Below are 26,061 nucleotides of genomic sequence, written 5' to 3'. Positions count from 1 at the left end.
CCCCCACCCCCCCACCCCGCTCATGCTCTCTCTCAAATAAATAAATACAATCTTTTATATTTAAGAATTTTTTAAAAAAATATTTTATTTATTTATTCATGGGAGACAGAGAGAGAGGCAGGGACACGGGCAGAGGGAGAAGTAGGCTCCACGCAGGGAGCCTCGATCCCAGGTCTCCAGGATCCCACCCCGGGCTGAAGGCGGCACTAAACCACTGAGCCACCAGGGCTGCCCAATAAATACAATCTTAAAAAAAAAAAAAAAAGGCACAGACCAATCAGAAGTTTTAATTTTTGGTAGCATGAAGTCTTATATAACTTCGTTATATAACTACTCGGGAGTCGTATAGAGACTTTAGTTTACCCTGTACTTTCTGTATCAGCTATTCCTCCCCTTTTCCTTCTTCCCTTAAATAAAAACCTATTGTGAATAAAGAATCTGCTATATTCTTGAATTGTTATATTAATCAGTCAACAGTAGGTCAAAAGTAATGTACTTCAAATGAATCATAAGCAGATGTCTTTCTAATATCCTGATTCACATGTTTAAGGGAGACCCTGATTCTAAGCACTGGCTTGCACTTAAATTCTATGATTCTACTGAAATCCACCTAATTGACAAGATTCCTTTTGAGAAGGTTTCATGGAGAATTAGAAGTTATCTTAAAAGGCAAACGCCCAAAAAAAAAAAAAAAAAAAAAAAGGCAAACGCCCCAAAGAGATGGAGGAGAAAATAAAAAGTCTGCGTATACTGACATAACAGTTCCTAGACATGTTGGTAAGAGAAAAAAGCAAATTGCAAAACATATGCATAGGAAGACAGAATTTATGTAAAAATTTAAAACCCATAAAGTGTTATTTCTATAGATAAATATATACGTAAATATAAATGCACAGCAAAAAGGTTAACTGAAGAGTATGTATTTTCCATCTGGGAGGGGAGTGCTCTTTATTCTTTTTCCTAGAATATATTCTCAGATAATTAAATACAAAATGAAGAACTTTCACATTTCTAGGAAGTACTACATATGATGGTTTCCTTAAAATAGTTTGCTACCAAAGATAGAGTTCAGCAAATATCACTGTCTATATCTCAACATCACCATATTTTATCTCTGCTGCCCCTCGCCTCTCTTTGATTTACACAAGATCAAATTTAACAAGTCCTATTAGCTTTTTCTTGAGTATTTGATAATGAAGAGATGATACGGTTGTCAGGAAGTATCAAAATCAAGGTGAGAGCTGATACGATGGAAATAAAGGTAGGCAGATTCATCTTTTGGCTTTAATGTGATGCATTTGGAAATAGGAACCGGCCTCTTAAGAGGACAAGATGCTTTAAGAGCAAGATTCTTACCGGGTATGTCATGTAGCGTCAACTTGCCATGTTCATTTATCTACTGCAGAGAAAAAGTTGTAGTAGCAAAGTTAACATTTAAAAGCACACACAGGTGTCAGAAGAGAGATGATATATAAATCCCAGAGAGCACAAGCAGTGCTAAAAGTCTATCAAATTAAAGTGATATTTGTTTAGAAGCAAAACATTGTTGCTTGAAATTGGAAACTCTCAGGAGTATTTCTAAGTTTTTTTTCATTTCTTATGATTAATAATACTAGAATACTGGCATTTAGGAAAATTTCCTCAGAATTCTGATTAATTTGTTTTCTTTGAAAAGGGACAAGCCATCCAAGTCAGACATATGTATAACATGAATTTTGGTCCACAAAACCAAATATATTATTTTTTTTTGTCAACTGAAAATTACAGAACAGCAAAGAACTAGAACCAATGCCTATAATGAAATCAAGTAAATGCATGTATTCAATGAAGCCCAGCTTTTAGTTATTAAAATCTAGGTAACACATTTTGTGATTTAGAAAAGAAAGAAAATCTACTTAAGTCTCTGTATCTTTGCTGGTTGCAACCATCTACACCCTTTTCTAGAAGAGCTCAACATCTTCCATGGTTACGGAGTATGTGGCACAGCACTCCCTCTCTGACTCACTGCATCTATAAAGAAAACTGTTAATGGTAAACAGAAGTCAAAAGACGAATTTCAAACGTTAAAGGCACAGATCAAACCACTTCTGGAGATAATATAAGTGGTAATAAGGATAAATTCTATTATTTGGAGATAACATCAATGACATAGACTCCTTGTAGCATTTTAATATAGAAAATTGCAAATTATATATTAAAAGACATAGTATCACAATTCATTTTTTTATATGTTCTAAGTACTTGGCACAATGTGTAACTTGCCTTATTTAGAAACGACTTGATAATGTATTTTCAAAACGATTATAAAAATATCAGGTTGTAGAGTTTCAGATCTACCTGACTTCATTCTCCTCACTACCCTCCTTTCATATTTCCCAAATTTTATCTTTTCTTACTGAAAACCTGTATCACTCTTCTTTTTCACTTTAATGCCAAATAAAAAGCAATCACTAATAACATGGCTAATATTTTAAAAAAAAAAAAGACTTAAATTTAGCTGTAACATCCATAACTTTAGGGTACTTTCAGGAGATATCCCCAGAACAAAACAAATTCGAACACTCATATTTCATACAATAACGTGATGCTTTTTTTTCAGATTGCTGTTTACCCCAAAACTGCTGCAATATACATTTTTAAAAACAGTATTTTCCTCTATAATCACAAAGCAAAATAAGAATCTGAATACCCATCATCATTACAGAAACAATGATTGTATACTTTTAACATAATATGCAGGTATTTTTAATGACTATCTTATACCAATTTTTAATTATATATACTAAGTGTATACACTTACTTAGTTGAAAAATATATTGGTTCTACCTACCTACTACTTTTAATACACAATACAGTAACATGTGTCTTCTTCCTAATAGCACAATGTATAAGGGCAGGAACACAAAAGATATGTTAGAGGTGAAGAAAGTATCAGAGCAATTTCCTCAGCCTTAGTTTATCATCTCTTTATCTCTCCTTTATGTGCATACTGCAACTGCCTGGTCCTCTTTTATCCTATTCCTACCTAAAGACCTCTCACACTTCAGAGCAAGGACACATATTTCATATTATTTATTGGTGCTATTGAGTCAGCTTAAATTACAGATCAAAATAAGAAGAAATGCTTGAGGTTTAGAAAGATACACAGAAACCAAGGGAGAGCAAAGAAAAAAAAATACGGAGAGTGGTTGTACCCCATCAATGATTATCTGGCAACTCTGGAGCAGAGGTTCCTATCTGGACTTAATTTATCATTAATAGAAGCGTCAAAAACCTAGAGTACAACTCGCCAATTATCAGGCCTTATGACGACTTTTTGGAAAAAAATCTCATATTCATCTCTAATTAGTTTAAAAAACATTTCACTCCTAAGAAGAGCTTGTTTTCCATCTACATGTATAATCATAAAAATGGCAAGGCTTTCTTTGCAATCTGTGGAAGAACCAGCCGGGGGGAGGTGGGGGCGCTGCACAAAAACAATTTTTCCTGTATTTGTACTCATGATTCCCCTCGTCTCCCCTGCTGCCCTGCATAAACACAAACTTCACAGGAAACGGAGATATTATACAGAGTACAATCATCTGATAAAAAAAAACAATTTTAGCTTATCTCCCTGACTCTTACCGCCCCACCCTCCCCAAACACACACAACAGAGATCAGTGTGTTGAGACTGGCAAGGAGAGTAACTAAAGAAGGTGAAGTGAGGGCTCACAGAACACTTAATACTAAGTCAAAATTCTAATATCAAGCTGTCAATCCAACTTTAAACCCATTTGGGAAAGTTTAAGCTATGAATTTAAAAATATGGCAGTACTTCTTTAGTAACTGTAACTTCTTTATATCGTCTTAATTGCTCATGCTAACAACTTTATTGCATACCACTGCTTCTTTTAAGAAGTAAATCCAGGGACCATTCCATCTTATCTTAGACATAACATTTACTAGTTTTCCAAGCATGACAGAAATGGAAAAATATATATATTAGAACAAGAACAATATATGTTAATCTCCATAATTTGTGATCCTTCTATGAGCAGTGTCTGATTCTATTAAAATTAACAAATTTAAGTTCAGTCCTATGCTTAAGGAAAAAAAAAAAAACCTAATGAGACTAATTTACAAAGTATACAAGAATATAATTTTATAATAAATCTTTCCAGTGTTCGCTATAACCGCATTACATGAAATGTTTCCCTTCACAGAAACTCAGAATGACAGCTCTTATTAAATGGAACAAACTTTTCTGTGTTCATCTCTGGCAAGCAATGAACAAATACAATTTGCTCACAGAGGATTTAAAAGTGCTGCCCCAGGAGAATAAACTACCCACTAACATGCTGTATGAATGAATCTTGGCGAGTGGCAACTCACTGTGACCTCTTCCTTTCTTCTCACACCAGTGAACCCATCTCTCATAAAGTCTAAGAGAAAACTAAAGCCATTGCAGAAGTGAAACTCAGCATGCTCCACTCAAATACTTCTAAGGTAACCACTCTAAAGCAAAATCAGCAGAATTCATCTCTTTTAACCAAAAAAATCCCCCCCAGAACAAAAAACAAAACAAAAAAAACCCCAACAAACCAAAAGGCAAATGCTGTTGTTCAATCATCAAAAGACTTACAAGAGGCAAAAAAAAAATATGACAACAGCAATAATTCAAGTAAAGTATATGTGAAAATTTAAACACGCCACTTTCAAGTTAAGACAAAAGTGAAGGGGAGCTATGATCTTTATGTCAGAGTCAAAAAGCTTAGGCATTATCACCAAATGTTAATTCACTTTACAGTCATCAATGAGACTATCGTATATATTTTTGCACCTTGCGCTTGTAAAAGCAGATAAAGTATTTAATATGTAATTTTACAATGTTTTACCAGCTCAGCATACAGGTCGTATATAGATTATATCAAAGTAGTAGACAGTTAAGGGGCCTGTGCAAACCCTGCAAAAATAGTACTTCAGGTATCTGCTAATTAAAAAAAAAAAAAAAAAAGAAAACAAAAAAACAGTTTGCCATTTAGAAGTGATACAATTCAAACTACCACAAAATACAAAGGGCTGCAAAAATGTATACCATTCCAACAACATATATAAGTTATTAAATAAAGATTTGATTTAAAAGAATATAAATGAAGCCTTTAAGTAGGTCTTTTTCTACATGCATATTATTCCTTATTAAAGAAAAAAATATGTAAAAAGGCCATTGGTAATTGCTTTGTTAACATTTGTAGAAAAATGCCAATTCTCTGGTCACAAACTCCACTAAGTTTAGCACTTAAGGTCTCTGCAGTGTTATAAACGTAATTTAAAATACTGTTATTCTATAATTCCATTGGTAAAATAATGTGACTTGGAATATGGCAGTCTTCATGTTGAGGGCAATGATCCACAGTTTGTTTAATTTCTTAAGTGTGAACAGTTATCCAGAAGAACAGCACCCTCCACCACTGCTCTGGGCTTGAGGTTCATCATCAATAATTTGTACACCTCGCCTTGCAGCTCCTGGTTGACTAGAGCCATTGCCTTTTGCTCGCTCATCCACTTGTGCTGTTTCTATCATCCCTAAGAGAGGGAGGAAACAAATTATTTAGGACCACAATCTACGAGTTTTTTCTTTCTATGATTTCTGTATACCACCATGATAGCCATGTCTGACTTCAACCAACAAGGAAACTAAATATAATAAACATTTTGTTAGCTCACTAAATAGCTTTTCCTGCAAATTATAAATTATTAATAGCGACTGTATTTGTCCAGTTGTATAATAGCTACAGGGACATTGATCGAGAAAACAAAGTTTTTGCCTTGAACAAATGACTATATACAAGTATAGTCCTTAAGATTTTCTACATATACTTAGCAACATGCCAAAGTTCAAATTATTCCAAGTGCAGCTAATATTTAGGGAACAATAGTTATTCTTCAACTAGTAGTGTAATATTTTAAGCAAATAATATTTGAAAGAATGAAACAGTTTAAGATGAGGGGGGAAGAACGAAGCTGGAGGACTCAGACTATTTGACTTAAAGATTTATTTATAAAATAAAATAAAATTTAGAACTTCTGCTCTGAAAGACACAGTTAAAAAATTAAAATATAAGACACAGATTAGAAGTAAATATCCACAAAATACGTATCTGAAAAGACGACGAAAGAAAAGAAGGAGTCTTTAGAACAGTTCTCAAACTTGGGTCCAGAGACTGTTCTTGAACAATGTTTTCAAATTGAGGTATACACAAAAATCCAGTAAGATGAAATTGGAAAACACCCACAAATTCTAATTTATTTTTATTATTCCTCACCTTTCAAAATTTATGTTTTATAAAAATGTACAAAACATATTAGTATGTGTATATGTTTTATGATTTTTAAATAAACATGGGAAATATTCAAATTTTTGTCTATAAAGATAGGAAGGAGATTTAGGGGTGCCTAGGTGGCTCAGTCAGTTAAGTGTTCAACTCTTCATTTTGGCTCCAGTCATGATCTCAGGGTTGTGAGACTGAACCCTGTGTTGGGCTCCACACTCAGTGCAGAGTCTACTTGGGATTCTCTCTCTCTCCCTTGGCCCCTCCCCCTGCTCACACATTCATAATGTTCTATCTCAAATAAATTTTTTAAAATCTTAAAAAAATTACATGAGGTTTATAACATTTCTTATTTTTTAAAAAAAGATTTTATTTATTTATTCATGAGAAGACAGAGAGGCAGAGACACAAGCAGAGGGAGAAGCAGGCTCCACGCAGGGAGCCCGACGTGGGACTCGATCCCGGGACTCCAGGATCACATCCTGAGCCTAAGGCAGATGCTCAACTGCTGAGCCACCCAGGCGTCCTGAGATTTGTAACATTTCTAAGCTATGGATCTAGAACCTTGGTACTCAAAGTACAGTCTGAGGACCAGCATCATGACCATGTGGGTGCCTGTTAGAAATGAAAAGCTTAGGCTCGCACCAGACCCATTCTATCAAATATGCATTTTAACAAGATCTCCAAATGATTTATAGGAATGTACAAGCAGCGAAAATAGAAATAACTTCTCAAATTTCAGTGTGCACCACAATCTTATGGAAGGATTGTTAAAACAGAGTCTAGGCACCACCTCCAGAAGTTCTGATTCAGTTGGTTTGGGTAGGGCTCAAGAATCTGCATTTCTAACATATTCTCAAGTGATGCTGCCGCTGCTGATCAGGAGACCTCACTTAGAGAAGTAAAGGTCTATAAAAATTATGAATGACCTTCAGGTCAAACTGAAATTCTGGAGTTTATGTATATGTAAATTTTCCTAGAAACAAAAACCACACTTTTAATCAAATTCTCAGAAGAGTGTGAGGTCCATAAATTCAAGAAATATAATTTGGGCAGCCCGGGGGGCTCAGTGGTTTAGCACCACCTTCGGCCCAGGGCCTGATCCTGGAGACCCAGGACCGAGTCCCATGTCAGGTTCCCTGCATGGAGCCTGCTTCTCTCTCTGCCTGTGTCTCTGCCTCTCTCTGTGTGTCTCTCAATAAATAAATAAATAAATAAATAAATAAATAAATAAATAAATAAATAAATAAATCTTTTTTTTAATAAAAAAGATATAATTTGACAAAATCATTTCTATTATTCTATATAGAATAACCTATTTCTTGTTCCATAAACTAGGGTTTTCCTAAGTATGGTATATATTCTATTGGTGATTAACTCTTTTAGAAAACTTTCTAATATGAAAAACTTCAAATACATATAAAAGTAGAAAAAATAGCATAATGAAAATGCATTATGTCCATCACACAATTCCATCTATACTAAGCAAGCATCTTTACCATTATTTTGGTATCTTTTTTTTTTTTTTTTTTAAAGATTTTGTTTATTTATTCATGATAGTCACAGAGAGAGAGAGAGGCAGAGACACAGGCAGAGGGAGAAGCAGGCTCCATGCACCGGGAGCCCGATGTGGGATTCGATCCCGGGTCTCCAGGATCGCGCCCTGGGCCAAAGTCAGGCGCCAAACCGCTGCGCCACCCAGGGATCCCTGTTTTTGTTTTTTAAGATTTTATTTATTTATTTGAGAGAGAGCATGAGCAAGGAGGAAGGGTAGAGGGAGAGGGAGAAGTAAATTCTCTGCTATGGAGAACCCGATGTGGGATTTGATCCCCTGACCTTGGGATCATGACCTGAGCCAAAGACAGACACTTAACCAACTGTGCCACCTAGGCACTCCTCTGCTATTATTTGGAATCAGATTTTATTTTATTTTTTTTTGGAATCAGATTTTAGACACATAATTTTATTCATATATTATTTTAATATGATCTCTAAAATATAAAGACTTTAAAAAAAAAGAACTTTAAAAAAAAGTATAACCACAACACCGTAATACCTTAGAAATTTTACAATAACCTTTAAAATAAATAATTCAATTTATTTAAACTAAAAGCAAACAAAACACTTCACCCATTTCTCCCACCCCCCAAATCACTGCTTCTGGCAACCACCAATGTGTTCTCTGTATCTATTAGATTGGTTGTATTTATTCATTTTTAGATTCCACAAGTAAGAAGAATCATATGTTATTTATCTTTTTCTGACCTATTTCATTTAGGATAATACTCTTAAGGTCCATCCATGTTGTCAGAAATGACAAGATTTCATTCTTTTTTACAGCTGAATAATATTCTGCTGTGTATATAATACACCACATTTTCTTTATTCATTCACCCATTGATGGAAACTTAGGTTGTTTCCATAGCTTGGCTATTGTAAATAATGCTGCAGTGAGTAAGGTTTAACTTTCCAAATTAGTGTTTCTGTTTTCTTTGGCTAAATATCCAGAAGTAGAACTGCTGAATCATATTGCGGTTCCATTTTAAATTTTTTGAAGACCCTCCCTCTGTACTGTTTTCCATAGTGGCCAAACAAATTTACATTCCTACCAACAGTGCACAAGGGTTCCCTTTTCTTCACATCCTCACCAACACTTGTTGTTTCTTGCCTTTTTTGATACAAGCCATTCTAACAGACATGAAGTACTATCTTATTTCACTGTAGTTTTGATTTGCATTTCCCTGATAATTAATGATGCAGAACCTCTTTTCATGTTCCTACTGATGATCTTTGACCAATTTTTTAAACATTTTTATTTATTTATGATAGTCAGAGAGAGAGAGAGAGAGAGGCAAAGACATAGGCAGAGGGAGAAGCAGGCTCCATGCACCGGGAGCCCGACGTGGGATTCGATCCCAGGTCTCCAGGATCGCACCCTGCGCCAAAGGCAGGTGCCAAACCGCTGCACCACCCAGGGATCCCTTTTTTTTTTTTTTTTGATTTTTATTTATTTATGATAGTCACACACACACACACACAGAGAGAGATTTGACCAATTTTTTAATTAGATTGTCGGTGGGGTTTTTTCCCATTATGTTGTAGGAGTTTTTTTTTTTTTTTTTTTTTCGTTGTAGGAGTTCTTTATAGATTTTGGATATTAGCCCCTTACAGACACATGATTTGCAAATATTTTCTCCCATTCAGTAAGATGCCTTTTCATTTTATTGATGGTTTCCTTTGCTGGACAGAAACTTTTTAGTTTGATATAGTTCACTTGTTTATTTTTGCTTTTGTTGCTTTTGCTTTTGCTGTCAGATTTAAAAAGTCCTTGCTAAGACCTATGTCAAGGAGCTTACTACCTGTGTTTTCTTCTAGGGGTTTCAGGTTCAAGTTTTCAATCCATTTAATTTTTGTGTATGGTGTAAGATAGTGGTCCAGGTTCATTCTTTTGCATGTGGCTGTCCAATTTCCCCAACATCATTTATTGAAGAGACTATCCTTTCCCCGTTGTATACTCTTGGCTTCTTTGTCATAAGTTAACTGACTGTATACGCATGGGTTTATTTCTGGGCTCTGTATTCTGTTCCACTGATCTGTGTGTCTGTTTTTATGTCAATACCACACTGTTTTACTATAGCTCTATAATACAGTTTGAAATCAGGGAGCATGATGCTGTTAGCTTTGTTCATCTCAAGATTGCTTTGGCTATTCAGGGTCTTTTACGGTTCTATACAAATTTTAGGATTGTGTGTTCTCTTTCTGTGAAGTTTCTACATGTTGATTTCTTGTATCCTTCAATGAACCAAATTTATTTATTAGTTCTAACAGTTTCTTGATGGTAGTGTTTAGGATTTTCTTTAGGATTTTGACATATAACATCATCTGTAAGTACTAACAGTTTTACTTCTTTCCTTTCCAATCTGTGTGTCTTTTTGTTTTCCTTGCCTAATTGCTCTGACTAGGGACTTCCAATACTATGTTAAGCAGAATTAAAGTGGTGAAAGTGAGCCTCCTTGTCTTATTCCTGGTCTTAAAGGAAAAGCCTCCAGCTTTTCTCCACAGAGTATGATGCTAGCTCTGAGCTCTTTGCATATAACCTTTATGTTGAGGTATATTCCCTCTATATCCACTTCGTTTTTATCATAAATGCATGTTGAATTTTGTCAAATGCTTTTTCTGCATCTATTGAGATGATCATATGATTTTATATGGTATAAATCATTTTGTTAATATGGTATATATCACAATGATGAAGTTGTAGATGTTGAACTATCCTTGCATCCCTGGGATAAATCCCATTTCATCATGGTGTATGTGGTCTTTTTGATATATTGTTGAATTCAGTTTGCTAATATTTTGTTGAGGATTTTTGCATCTATGTTCATCAAGGATACTGGTCTATCTTTACTTTTCTTGTAGTGTCCTTGTCTGGCACTAGTACCAGGGTAATGCTAGTCTTGTAAAATAAATTTGGAAGAGTTCCTTCTTCTACTTTGTAAGAATTTGAGAAGGACTGGTATTAATTCTTCTTTGAGTGTTCAGCAGAATTCACCATGAAGCCATCTGATCCTGGATTTCTGTTTGTTGGGAAGTTTTGCATTACTGATACAATCACCTTTCTAGTAATCAGTCTGTTCAGATTTTATGTTTCATTATGATTCAATATTAGTATTTATCCATTTCTTCTAGGGTGTCCAATTTATTAGTATATAATTGTTCACAGCAGTATCTTATGATCCTATGTATTTCTGTGTTACCAGTTGTAAAGTCTTTGCTTTCATTTCTGATTTTGAATCCTCCCTTTTTCTTGGTAAGGCTACCTAAGTTTTTTTCAATTTTATCTTCTTAAAGAACCAGCTAGTTTCATCGATCTTTTCTAATACTCTTTTGGTATCTATTTCATTTATTTCTGCTCTGATCCTTGTTGTTCCCTTATTCTAATTTTGTTCTTTTTCTCATTCCTTGAGGTATAATAAAGTTATGTTGTTTGAGACTTTTTTTAAAGTTTTATTTACTTTTTTTTTTTAGTAATCTCTACACTCAACATGGGACTTGACTTCATGACTCAGAGATCAAGAGTCACATGCTCTTTCAACTGTGCCATGCAGGTGCCCCATTTGAGACCTTTTTTAATTCTTGAGTTAGGTATCACTATGAACTTCCCTCATTTTTTAAAAAAAGATTTTATTAAGTAATCTCTATACCCAACATAGGGCTTGAACTCACAATCCTGAGATCAAGAGTTTCACACACTACTACCTAAGCCAGCCAGGTACCCCTGAAATTCTCTCTCAATACAGCTTTTGCTGCATCCCATAAACGTTGGTATGTTATGCTTATATTTTTGTTCATCTCAAGGTATGTTTTAATTTCTCTTTTGATTTCTTCTTCGACTTGCTGGTTATTCAGTAGAATGTTTTTTCATCTCCACATATTCATGAAATTTTCAGTGTTCTTTGTGTAATTAATTTCTAGCTTTATGCCATTGTATTTGGAAAAGATGCTTGATATGATTTTAATTCTCTTGAATTTATTAAGACTTGTTTTATGGCTTAACATACAACTGATAAGATGTTCCATTGTGCACTTGAGAAAAATGTGTATTCCATTGTTTTTGGATCGAAGTTCTGTAACTATCTGTTAAGTCCATCAGATTTAACATGTCATTTCAGGCCAGTGTTTCCTTACTGCTTTTCTGTCAGCATAATTCACTGATGTAAGTAGGGTACTAAAGTCCCCCTCTCATTATTTGTATTGCTATTTCTTCCCTTAGGTTGGTTAGTATTTGCTTCATATATATAGGTTCTCCTGTGTTGGGTACACAAGTATTACAAATGTATCTTCTTGTTGGCTTGACTCCTTTATCATTATGTAATGTAGTTCTTTGTCTCTCATTACAGTCTTTGTTTTAAAGTCTATTTTGTCTGATGTAATAATAGCTACTCCAACTGTCTTCTGGTTTCCATTTGCATGGAACATCTTCTTCCATCCCTTCACTTTCGGTCTCTGTGTGTCCTTATATCTAACCTGAGTCTCTTATAAGGCAGCATATAGATAGGTCTTGGTTTTTTTTATCCATTCAGTCACTCTGTCTTTGGACTGGAGAATTTAGTCCATTTATATTTAAAGTAATTATAGGTATGTGTTTACTGCCATTTTGTATTCTAGCAATTTTTATAATTCCTTTTTCTTTCTTCTTCTCTTGCTCTCTCTTCCTTTGATGATGACCTACTTCAGTGGTATGCTTCTATTCTTTTTATCTTTTGTACGGTTTTTGCTTTGTAGTTACAATGAGGCTTACATAAAACAACTTATACCAATCAATTTTAAGTTGATCCCACTTAACATTATTACTCCCCTAACCAATGTTTTATGTTTTTGATACATTTTACATCATTTCATCTTATGTATCCCTCAATTAATTACTGTAAATATGGTTATTTTTACTACTTTTGTCTTCTAACTTTCATACTAGCTTTACAATCAATTAATATCCCACCTTTACTAGATATTTACTTTCCAGCGAGATTTCTCTCATGTGTGCTCTCGTTACTAATTAGCACCCTTTCTTTTAAGGTAAAAGAAGTCTCTCTAACAGATCTTTAAGGCAAGCTTTTGCCTGTCTGGAAAATTATTTTTCCTTCCCTTTTGAATGATAATTTTGGCAGGTAGAGAATTCTTGGTTTCAAATTTTTTTTCTTTGAATATATCATGCCATTCGCTCTGGCCTGCAAAACTACTGCTGAAAGATCTGCTGATAATCTTATAGGGGTTTCCCTTGTATGTAACAAGTTTTCCTCCTCTGCTTTTAATATTATCTCCTTATCTTCTTTATTTTTGACATTTTAATTACAAATGTATCTTTGGTGTGGATCTCTTTAGGTTCCTCTTATTTGGAACTCTCGGCTTCCTAGACTTGGATGTCTGTTTCCTTACCCAGGCTGGGAAAGTTTTTAGCCACTATTTTTTCAAATAAGATTTCTGCCTCTTTATCTCTTTTCCTGGGATCCCCAGGATGCAAATATTAGACTGTTTAATGTTGTCCTGTTAAGACCCTTAAGCTATCTTCACTTCTTACATTTTTTTCCTTACCCTTTTCTTTTTATGCTCTGATTGGGTGAGTGGCACTGCCTTGTCTTTCAGATGACTGATCGTTTCTTCTGATTCATCTAATCTGATGTTCGACACCTCTAGTGAATTTTTCCATTCAGTTATTGTATTCTTCAGCTCTGTGACTTCTTTTTGGTACTTTCTTCTATTTTCCATCTGTTGAAGTTCTCACTATGTTCATCCATTCTTCTCCCCATTTCAGTGATCATTTTTATAACCATTACCTTGAACTATTTCAGGTAAATTACTTATCTCTGTTTTAATTAAGGTTTTTCCTGAGGTTTTTATCTTGTTCTTTCATTTGGAACATACTCCCATTTCTTCTTTTTGTGTGACTCTCCATGTTGCTTTCTATAGAGTAAATGGAACAAGCTGCTTGTCCAAGCAGCCTATTATATTTTTAATAGCTCCAAGTAGTTGAGGATGTCCCAAGACCTATCAATGTCCCAAAGGGGAGAATCTCAGCACCTAGATTCAGGGTGACTGGAAGCCCGATCTTTAGGCATCAGCTTTCAAAAGTACGCAAAAATAAGGGTGTCTGGGTGGCTCAGTTGAGTTGAGCCTCTGACTCTGCGTTTCAGCTCAGGTCATCATCTCAGGGTTATGGGATCCAGCCCTGTGTAGGGCTCCATGCTCAGTGCAGTCTGGGATTCTCATTCTTCTCTCTCTCAGTCCCTCTCCCCACTTGTGCTTTCTCTCTCAAACTCTTAAACAAAAAAATACTCAAAAGCATGCAAATATATGGTCCTATGGGACTGCAATCATAAGCCCCACTGGCCACCAAGACCAGGTGATCTGGAGGTGCCCCTGGACAGCAGTCACAAAAATTAAGGCTCCAGACAAATGTATAAGCTCTTTCCTATGATACAAGCAAGCTAGAATAAGGTAGAAGAGCACCAAGACGGTGCCCAGAGCCTATGGTCCTTGAAAGCAGCTCTAGAGGCCACTAAATGTGTTCCAAACCTGAAACTTGTCCCTCAGGCCATAGTCATGATGATTAGCTAACAAGTGTCCATCACAGAAAAATTGAGCTTGTGGGTCTCTTCCTTCATGCTGTGCCCTATGGATAGTAGTTAAGAACTCTTTCTCTGTTGGTTACAGTCCCATGGGACCCATGAACATAAGGCCCCACTGGCCACCAGAGCCAGGTAATGTAGAGATGCCCTCTGGTAGCAGTCACAAGAATCAGGAGTGCCAGACAGGCGTATGAGCTCCTTTTTGAGTAACATCATATATAATAATCCAATAGGACCAAGAATACAAACTCCCGTGGCCTACAGGTCAAATATCAAGATGTGTTTCCTACATGGCAGCTGCAAAAACTGGGGCGCCAAATGTGTATAAAAGCTCCTCTCCAGGGGGATACAGGTGCTCCGGAACACAGCAAAGGAGAAATATAGCAAAGGGAGACCAGGAAGATGGTGCCTGCCAATCTCCATCCTAAAATAGTATTCCACTAGCAGGCTTCTAGATGTGTGATGCCTTTAATATAAGCAGGTGAGCCTCCCTCATTTGGTGTGATCAGCTGCCTCTGAGCTGGGACCTGGGGCAAATAAGTCTCCATGCAAGCCCTTAAGAGCAGTTTTTCAGACTGCTTCAGTCTTGTAGGTCTTGGGATGTGAGCCACACTAGTTTTCAAAGTTAGATGGGCGAATCATCTCTCATTTACACCTTAAAAGTTAGTGATGCCCATTGTGAGGTTCAAATTCTTTACTCCTTAGGAAGAAGCTATGGGTTTTGAGTTCTCTTCTGGTTGTGGGTCACCACACCAAGGATGGGGCTTATGGCAAGATTGTGCTACAGCCTCTTCCATCTCCTTGATGTAGTTTTCTTCTTGTTTGTCCAATATATAGTTGTCATTCAGCCAACCTTCAGGTTTTTTAAAGAGGAAGTTCTTCCATATGTAGCTTTAGACTCAAGTGTGTCCACGGGAGAAGTTGAAGATCTTCTGATGTGACCATTTGAACCAGAACCTCAGTAACTTTTTAATATATTCGCTCCACTGTTTTTATTTATCTTCTGAAAGTAAGCTCTATGCTCAATGTGGGGCTTGAACTCATGACCCAGAGATCAAGTCACATGCTTTACTGACTGAAATTAGGGTCCAGGTACCCCTCAATAACTTCTTAATACCATCAAATGGTATATACCAGTGAGTATTCATATAGTCCCCACTGTCTGACAAATGTTCTTGTTCACTACTTTCTCAAATCAGGATCGAAATAACCTCCACTGCAGCAAGTTGCTACGTCTCTTAAGTTTTTGTATTCTATTTTTATTTTTGATAGTTATGCATTTAATTTTAATGTGTATTTAGCACATACCCTATCCAATGATTTCACAATTTCATATCCATTAACTACTGCTTGAAACAGAGTTAAAGTAGGTATTTAAGCTTTAAAAAACGAGTTTAAGAAAAAATATTAAACAATAATACTGGTAGATGTGACAAATCATCAATGTATCACTGAGACTACAAAATATCACTTAAAAATATTACTGATATTTTTAAAAGAGCTATTTTCTAAATATGTAAAATCTGAGTATACCTACTTTTACAAAGGTCAAGAAAGAGTTCTTCAATTCCTTTGTTCTGTTTGGCTGAAGTATGATAATGCTTTGCTCCCACAGATTCTGCATACCTTAAAAAAAAAAGTAACACCAGTGATTGATACAAAAAATTTTCATATTTTTGTCATAACTATTTGAATTTTTTAAGTAGCGATTTTGGTGACTTTTACTAATTAATCCATATTTAGTGAAATTAAGATACAGTGAACCAAATTTTACATAAGAACATAAGGATTACAACACTTGAAATTTTTAATTTGGAACCCAAACACTTTAAAAGTTTTTGTGACTATTTGATTATGATAGTTTTCTTTTGCATCACTTTTTACATTTTTTACTAAAATCAAAAAGAAAGTGAGAATGGAATATTTTTAAATGTTGTCAAAGGTCCAGAAATTACCAATGTAAATTTGCTTCACCGAATCCAATAGCTCATATTATATTAAGAGGTTTGAATAATACCTAAATAGTAAAGCACACTGTGCAAAGAGAAAGAATGACTAGAGGGAGGGAAAGGGAGAACACTTACGATTCTGCTTCTTGAATGGAAACATGTCTCTCCTTCTCCAAGTCTATTTTATTACCTAGTTTGAAAGTAAAAATGCCAAATCTTAATATTGATTTTTTTTGTAACAAAACTAAGCCAATTCTAAATTCACAAATGTCATTTTAATGACCTGGAAAAATACAAATCCCCATTAGACTTCTACATGTCCTAAAACTATAAGGTAAAACCCTGTAATAGAAGGGTTGGTCATGACTCTCAAGGTAAATGCTTCAGCCTCCCTCAGATGGCTCAATGAAGCTGAAGCCTCTGTCAGAGAAAATAACTTTTCCAAAGAGATGGGTACTATTCTTGGATTTATGATAAAATGGAGAACCTAGGAAAATAAACTTATGATTCTTAGCCAAATGTAAATGGTCCCAAATCAACATACAGCCAGTCAATAATTAAGCAAGACTATCTTACTATTCATGAAATAGATTAGGCTAGTCCCTTGGACCATAAGAGTATTTTGGTTTCCTGAATGATATGAACTAGTTAAAGAAAGCATTTAAACATATGGCCTTGGGGCAGCCCAGGTGGCTCTGCGGTTTAGCGCCACCTTCAGCCCAGGGCCTGATCCTGGAGACCTGGGATCGAGTCCCACGTTGGGCTCCCTGCAAAGAGCCTGCTTCTCCCTCTGCCTGTGTCTCTGCCTCTCTCTCTCTCTCTCTCTGTCTCTCATGAATAAATAAAATCTTAAAAAAAAAAAAGAAAAAAAGCAAACCATACGGCCTTTAGGGACGCCTGGGTGGCTCAGTGGTTGAGCATCTGCCTTTGGCTCAGGGTGTGATCTTGGAGTCCTGGGATTGAGTCCCACATCAGGGTCCCTACATGGAGCCTGCTTCTCCCTCTGCTTATGTCTCTGCCTCTTTGTGTCTCTCATGAATAAATAAAATCTTTAAAAAATAAAATAAACATATGGCCTTTAAAGAACTTCAGTACCAAGAGAGGAACCTGTACTGTTTAACACGAGAAAACTTAATATATGCACATCATGCAAATTTAAAATTATGAAAATTAAGCTTAACTCTTCTTAAACAATTGGATAAAACAGATTATGCTGAAAAGCCACCAGAATAAAAGTGAAGAAACTGCAAAATGTAGATTCTTTATGAAATACAAGGCAGAGGTTAAGGTGAGTTGGCTGGACACATAGAATACTACAGGTAATGGAAATAACAGAAAAAAAGGGGGAAATGCCCTAAGGAAGGATATTTCAAATAAATATTTTCATTTCTTCTATTATAACTTATAAGGGGCAGGGGGAGAAAACCTTTGTAAATAAGGTCATCTTTTCTTGGAACCTTAGAGAATCTAGAAGACAATTTCAGATAAGGACTGAAGTAAGCACCCAAAGAAAGATGCAATGCTTATAACTGAGAAGTGCAAGCCCAGAGGTTCTGTATATGCAGGGCCTCAAATAACCCCAGCACCCAATCATGGGCAGTTGCAGGTAACTATCAATGATTACCAACAGATTCAGTAATGAACTCTTCCTTCTTTGAATAATTATCTATTTGGCTCAGCAAGAAGAACATATTAGTTCTGATTTCTTACATTGTATTTGTCAATAAAATTTTAAATTTGCTAAATACTACAGCCAATATACCTGATAGTCACCAGAAGAAAAACAAGTTGTTTTATGTTATGAAGAATGCAAAAAGCACCACCTAGTGGCTGGTGGTTCCAACAACAGAGGCACAAGATTCTCCCACTCTAAAAAGGTAAAACAGGAGACTTGTTCCAATTAATTAAAACCCCTATGTTGTTCTTCTCAATCTTTAATACCTCTGCTTTCAAATTCTACCAGAATTATCAACTTTTTTTTTTAAATGAGGACAGAGAAAGATAATTTAAGTACTGCCTCAAACAAGTATTTGAGGATAATTATTCAGATACTGCTTTCTTCTCTAAAAATATTTTAAACTGACCTAACTTTAATAAATTTAGTCATCATTAAAACAGGTACCTATTTTAATAACCTAATTATTCTTTTAAACAAAAACGTTTTGTTAACCGCTATTTCTTTCAATAATCAGTGTTAATAAAAGGATAGCAGAGTCTCAAAAAACTATTTTGGTGACTGATAGCTTTCCAAAACTCAAAACCTAAATTTTTTTTAAATGCAAGACATCTAAAGGATTAAGGCTTTGACACTCATCTATCTCAATACTACTATGCATCTATATAGGGAACTAATAGGCTTGAAACATCTGAAAACAAGGATTACCGCCAAGCAAAGTACAGTAGAATAAAGATTAGGGGGGAAAAGGACTAAAGCTATTGGAGAGGAAGGGGGGAAAGCCGCCCTGTTAAGAACAGTGAAAACTTTATCTTCTTTATAAATACACATTTAAATTAAGAACATGAAAGGAATATACCCATTGCCAAGGACTGATGTCCTAATGGAAATAAAGGGCTAGAACCCTATTTGGCTTAGATTGGATGGTATATGGGCTAGTCAAAAGAAGCTTTCAAAGGCTTTAAACATGATAAAACTTGTTTGTTTTTTTATGTCCTGGATCATTTCATAACTATATAACTTGGGGAAAATTACTAACCCTCTCTTAGTACACTTTATACAAATGTAGCTAACAAACTTAGCATGGTTGATGTGAAAATATTATGTACAAGTCCTGGCATATAGTACATGCTCAATAAAGAGTTGTTAATATAACCTATATCATCAGAGTGAATGATCAAATGGAAAATTATTACTGTTATTAGAAAATTAAAGCCCATGATAGGCAACACACTTTTTACTATCACCCTGCTGGCTTCATCTAGTTAATCCGACACTCTAGAAAGTCTTCCTTTAACATCCCTCCACCCCCAAATTTAGTTAGGTTTGCTTTAATGCTATCACAGCACTCTGTATTTCCCCCTTCATAGCATTTACTGTAATATACAATAATAGCTTGTTTTTCTCCCTCTCTCTACAAGATAAGCTCTGGGAAGACAAGGACCATATCTATGTCATTCACTTATTCTTATACTGGTAACACAGTAAGCAATATAGTCCTGGTTAAGAATATAGGCTTGATATAGCAGATAAACCAAAGTTAAAAACCCTGGTCTACCTCTAACTAGCTATGTACTTTGGAAAGTATCAAGCTCTCAGCCCACTTTTCATGTGTGAAATGGAAATGGCAACAATCAATACCTTTCTGTAGTGTTATCAGAAAACTTAATGAAAGCATAAATGTATAGTTCTTAGAACAGTAACTAGAACTCAATAAATGGTAACTTTTTGTTTAATAAACATACATATGTTAAGGACAGACTAGAAGCAAAATGTTATCAAGTAGAGCAACCACAGCTAAAAGTACTAATCAATGGAGTAACAAAAACTGAAAGGGAAAAAAATCTCTGCTAGCAAAGTATGGGGTTTTCCATTACTGGTTATCACATTATAAGTAGTTTACATAAGGATCTAGAAAGTTAAGTATTTAATTTACGTGAAAAACCTAGTGAACCATGTTACATGAAAAGATTCAGAAACATGACAAGTTGAAATCCTACACTTAGGTTTAAATAACTTAATTATACAAGCAAAAGATGGAAAAAGCTTGACAGAAGAGCAATACTTACAAAAAAGTGATTCAGATTTCTCTTAACCATAATCTATGTAAAAGAGACACTGAATTGAGATGCTAAATAGTATATGCAATTGTGGGCAACATTGGTAGAATGATAATGGGAGAATTTTTAAAAGAGAGGGCCACTTAAGTATACATTGACTCAACAATGTTTGGATTCTAGTGTTCAAGTGTAGAAAACATACTTATACAATGAAATAAACCTAAGAAAAAATAATCAGGATGATAAGAATGTCTACAAATTAGACCAAATGAAAAATAATCAGGGGATCCCTGGGTGGCGCAGCGGTTTAGCGCCTGCCTTTGGCCCAGGGCGCGATCCTGGAGACCCGGGATCGAGTCCCATGTCGGGCTCCCGGTGCATGGAGCCTGCTTCTCCCTCTGCCTGTGTCTCTGCGCCTCTCTCTCTCTCTCTCTCTCTCTCTCTGTGACTATCATAAATAAGTAAAAAAAAATAAAATAAAATAAAATAAAAAGAAAAATAATCAAAGACCAGAGAATATAGGCTTCAGGTGAACTGTCCAAATGTTTGAAGGGCTGTCTTATTTAGAGGAAAAGGAACAAATATTTGTCAAATGACTTCTCTATGCCAAGTGATCTCCAAATCATTATTTAATTTTCATCACAATCTTGGGAAGATGCTTTATTATTTTGAATTTAGCAATAAAGAACAAATAAACACTGAACTACTATAAAAAATAGAATGAGGGACGCCTGGGTGGCTCAGCGGTTGAGTGTTTGCCTTCGGCTCAGGGTGTGATCCTGGTCCAGGGATCGAGTTCTGCATCGGGCTTCCTGCGGGGAGCCTGCTTCTCCTTCAGTCTATCTCTCTGCCTCACCCTCTGTGTCTCAAATGAATGAATGAATGAATGAATGAATAAATAAATAAATAAATAAATAAAATCTTAAAAAAAAAAAAAGGAATGAAAATCAATATATGGAAAAATAATGTGGACAGCCCCAGCGGCTCAGTGGTTTAGCGCCGCCTTTAGCCCAGGGCGTGACCCCGGGGTCCCACATCGAGCTCCCTGCATGGAGCCTGCTTCTCCCTCTGCCTGTGTCTCTGCCTCTCTCTGTGTGTCTCTCAATAAATAAAATCTTTAAAATAATAATAATAATAATGTAACGCCTACCAATAACAAAAGGATAAATTATGGAATATTTATAAAAGTACGAGAGAGCAAAGAAAATAAAATGAACTATAACTAAAAACAAAAACATAGAGGAATCCTGCAAACATAATCTAAAGCAAAAAAAAAAAAATACAAGAGTTCATACTATATAATTTCATTTATATAAAATTCTACAAAACTAGTCCATGCAGTAAAGTCAAGACAGTGTCTGGAGGTGGGTGATGGTGACGGGAAGGCAGCTGGAGAAGTGCTGAGATGAAAAAGAATCACAGGTGAGACCTCTAAGTTACTGGTTACACAGATATATTAACTTTGTGAAATTTTCCTTTTGTGATAAATAGGCTCTCAAAATTCTTTCAACAATGAATTACAACTAAAATTCCATGTCACACTTGCCAACAGAAAAGGAGAGCTTTTTATGCTTTATACCAATCATTAATAAACATTATATAACATTAAAATGAGGATTATCTGACACTACTTGGGATAATAAGCTACCAGATCCAATATTCCTAAACCTTCTTATAATACGAACATGAAGAATATATAGTTCAAATTAATTACTCATAACCTTCATCCACCTATTTTTTGAAAAATGTTACTTTGTAACTTTGGTGAAGTAAACTCTTGAGGCTTAAGTATATGTTAGTCATTTCTTTCCCTCCTCTGAGAGATAACCAGAATCCCAAATGATCAAATCTTTAGTCATTCATACTGTGGCCACTTCCACTCCCACTAAGTCCCAGATACCAGACAAAACCAGACTAAAGTCCACCTAACGCTTTGACCTAAATTCCCATGTGGTCTACTACTACAGGGTTCCATTCTGAAATACTCCTGCCATCTAACCTAACATCTAGCTTCTAGACTTGAAAGGAGGTCAGATCATTTCCTTGGCCTGAAGCCCAGACATGCACCCTGATGTGGAACTGTGGAGTTTACCAATCTAATGATGATACAATGTAAGAAATGTAAATTTTAGTTTTAAAAAAAAAATCCTTGGGGCTCCTGGGTGGCTCAGTTGGTTAAGCGTCTGTCTTTGGCTCAGGTCAGGATCCCATAGTTCTAAGATGGAGCCCTGCACTGAGCTCTCTGCTCAGCAGGGAGTCGGCTCCTCCGGCTCCCTTTGCCCCTCTCCCAAGCGCTCTCTCACTCTATCTCAATAAATAAAATCTTAAAAAATAAATAAAATAAAAATTCTTTAAAAAGTCAAATGTGCCCACATCGACCATTAAAACTGACCTGGTTTCTTCTAGGCCATTTTACTCTACCAATCATGCAGAAAAGAAGAAAGACGACAGCATGAGGCTATTCATCATAGGGATTAATACCAACGCACAGGAGTCAGAATGACTTCAATTCGTATCCCATCTCTGACAGCTACTTGATACTGTACAAGTTACTAAATACCTCCAGGACACAGCTTCCTCTGGAGAGAGGAATTTTTCCATAAAAACATAAGGATTACATGAGATGATGTCTACTAAGAACACAGCATAGTGTCTGGTATACTTCACTGCTCAATAGTTATCACAGAAATAATCATCTAAAGGAAAAGGAAACCAAAGAGAAATTCCAAAAGTCCAAGAGTGCGTTCTAGAGCTCCTTCATTCTACCCAGTCAGAGTATTCCTCTACCTTCGTATCAAGAACTACTCATACCTTGGGAGTCAAATTTGTCAAAAACGTATATTAGTTAAATGTATAAAACAAGAACAGTAGCCTTAGTTGTTACTTTTATTTTAAAGTAGTTTCTAAATTTTTTTTCCTAAAGAAAATCTAACGGTAAAAAAAAAAAAAAAAAAAACCTAAAGAGCAAATCGAAGCAAGGCTGGGAGTTGAAACTTTACATGGTTAGTTTCCCACTTGCTCCCCAAGGTCTTCCCTGAAGTTTGAATCTCCTGAAAGAGGACTTACAAATCGTAAGTTATTCTAAAACATTAAAATATCACTCTTCTTCCTTTCTCATGTAACTTTAAAAATGAGAATTACTTATTTGCTATTCTCTAATAAAACATTAAGGAAACAGAGCACTTTTTTTTTGAAACAGAGGACATCTTTTTAAAAAAAGTGATGATGCTTACCAACTATACATAAACAGATTTCATTTCCCAACATCTTCCGTAATTCTTTGACCCAGTTTTTTACCTGTGTATACAAAAGAGTAAATATTAAAATAAATCCTGTTACAACTACCATTACAATACCTCAAACTCCACATTGTCAAAACACCACAGGATTTGTCTAACAGCCCATATATTTAGTTGTTACTAGAAATGATTAATTGTAGGATCATTTATTGACAAACTATATTGCAAATCACAACATAACAAACGTCCAATGGAATGATTTCTCTCTATATCTGTATGGAGGTATAGACAAAAACACGACTAACTTTAAATTTTCATAAATGTTTCACAGATTTTGCTAGAGCAAAAGCATATCAACTCCAGCCTCTGATAACAAATGCTTGTAGAGTCACTTTGGACTTAAGAACATCAATCTTTAAATTAAAAGTCTTTTGTACTCCAATGGGTTCCAAATTAGAGGGCATAGAAGCTTCTGTGTTACACACTTAAAAGGAGGAAAAAAACGTATATGGGCACCAAAAAGAGTACCAAAATAAACTTTTATACTTTAGTGTAGGACAGGTGTGTTCAACTTCAACACTACTGATATTTTGGCTCAGGTTAACTCTTTATTGTGAGGAACTGTCTTGTGCAATGTATGATTAGCATCCCTGGCCTCCTACCTACTAAGTATCAGAACCACCCTCCAGCTGGGATAACCAAAGTTATGTCTCCAGACATTGCCACACCCTGGTGGAGAACCAACCACTGGTATACAAAGACTCCAGTAACAAAGAGATTCTTCACTATGGAAGAAGCACAGGAATAGGCACAGTTGGAGAGTACATTCAAATTAAATAATCTTTTGAACTCATGATTTTAAATATACTGACTACAATAAAATTGGATAAAGAACAAACTTGAATACCTCCTTTCATTTTTTTGTAATGGAATTTAATTTCCATGTAATCAAATCACACAGAACTTCTACATCTTCCTAAAAAAAATACATACACATCTTTAAACTACAAAAGTTACATTAAATATGTGGTAAGTAAGCACTTGCCAGAATCTGATCCTACAATATAAATATAACAGTTCCACACTGCTGTTCTCTGCAAGAACGCAGAGGAACTGTGTTTAATAAACCCCAAACCTTAGTAAAAGCAAAGGTTATCTCTCTCAGAGCACTGAACCACAGTTTTCTCAGTACAGCCCCATCTTTTTGTTTCATTTACATGTGTACATGAAGTTTTAGAAAACTACTAAACTTACATTCCTAGTTGATGTCCCAAAAGAAAAATGTGACAATTTGATATAAATTGTACATCCTCATCATTTCTAAGGAAACATACCAGAATCAAATTATGTATTCCTCTACTCCCTGGATAGGTAGTATCATAACCTACTAAATTTAACCAATTTTTTAAAAAAATTTGCTATTCATCTGCAATTAGATCCCCTCTGCAGGCATCCTATTCATTACCCCCATACATTCTGTGGTGAGTTAGAGATGGTCACAAATTCTTTACGAATCCTCTCATCAAGAGGTAGAGTCTATTACCCTTCTGTTTGAAGTTAGGCTAGTCTTGTAACTTGCTTTGACCAAAAGAATGTGGTAGAAGTAATGCTATGCCGGTTCCAGACTTAGGCCTTAAGACGGCCTGGCAGCTACTCTTGGGATCCCAATGTCGTATAAACAGCTTAGTCTAGAATATGGAATGAGGGAGCATGTGGAGAGAGCACTGGAGGATGAGACACCAGATGGGAGTGAGAGGCCATATGGAGAAGAACAAGCCTTTCTAGATAGTCCTGGCCCAACCAAATTCCAAGTTCATTGGAGTGACTCCAATGATACCACATAACTTTCCCAGTCAACTCACAAAATCATGAGAAATAATAAAACATTGGTTTAAGTACCAAGTTCTGGGGGTTTTGTTATGCAGAAAGAGATAAATGGTCGCTTTTCAATCTAAAAGACTCAACCTTCTCTTATAATCAATAAAACAAACCATTTCTATCCATTTCAAAACGCAAGAAGGGACAACAAATGACAGCTCTCACATAAATTTTTCAAGTATCATTAAACCTGCAAGTTACTTATTATTTCCTTTTTCTACTCCTTGAACTAAATTTTCCCATATGTAATAATCCAAGGACTAACTTGTATAGTTGCTTCATCAGCTATACTGAAAAACAAATGAAAAAAAAAAAAGAAAAAAAAAAGATAACTCACCTGAAACTAAAACGGCAAGTGATTTCAACAGGAACAGAACAAACCTGTAACTCAAGGTAAGTAAACTTTCTGCCTTGGAAATTAATCCTTTTAGTTACATACCCTTCACAAATTTATTCCAAGAGGGGCTTTAGGAGGAAGGGTGAAATAAATAATTAATCACTATCCTGACTGTGATGAGAATTCAGAGAGAAGTTTAATCAATTTATTTTTGGTTCCAAACAACTTTAAAAATTCTACATTTCTGGTGTATGTTTAAAAGAGGGGGGACGCCTGGGTGGCTCAGCGGTTGAGCATCTGCCTTTGGCTCAGGGCCTGATCCCAAATCCTGGGATCGAGTCCCACGTCGGGCTCCTTGCATGGAGCCTGCTTCTCCTCCCTCTGCCTGTGTCTCTGCCTCTCTCTCTCTCTATGTCTCTCATGAATAAATAAATAAAATCTTAAAAAAAAAAAAAAAAAGACACAAGACCAATAGTTTTAAAAATAAA

At 35.6% G+C, this 26,061-nt stretch overlaps 1 protein-coding gene across 1 annotated transcript in view; it reads right to left on the bottom strand.

Moving 5' to 3' along the window:
* Positions 1–2,099: 2,099 nt before the first annotated feature.
* RAB21 (RAB21, member RAS oncogene family) overlaps positions 2,100–26,061 on the bottom strand; it is a 40,325-nt gene continuing 16,363 nt past the window's right edge. The window contains exons 4-7 of the mRNA XM_025476587.3: positions 23,353–23,416; positions 16,520–16,574; positions 15,973–16,061; positions 2,100–5,563 (exon numbers count right to left, since the gene is read on the bottom strand). Of these exons, the coding sequence (XP_025332372.1) occupies positions 5,421–5,563; positions 15,973–16,061; positions 16,520–16,574; positions 23,353–23,416 (351 nt within the window). The 3' untranslated portion in view covers positions 2,100–5,420. The remainder of the gene's footprint in view (positions 5,564–15,972; positions 16,062–16,519; positions 16,575–23,352; positions 23,417–26,061) is intronic.

The sequence above is a fragment of the Canis lupus genome, chromosome 10 (assembly GCF_003254725.2).
Source record: "Canis lupus dingo isolate Sandy chromosome 10, ASM325472v2, whole genome shotgun sequence".
NCBI lineage: Eukaryota > Metazoa > Chordata > Mammalia > Carnivora > Canidae > Canis > Canis lupus.
This window is presented reverse-complemented; position numbering and strand designations above follow the sequence as displayed.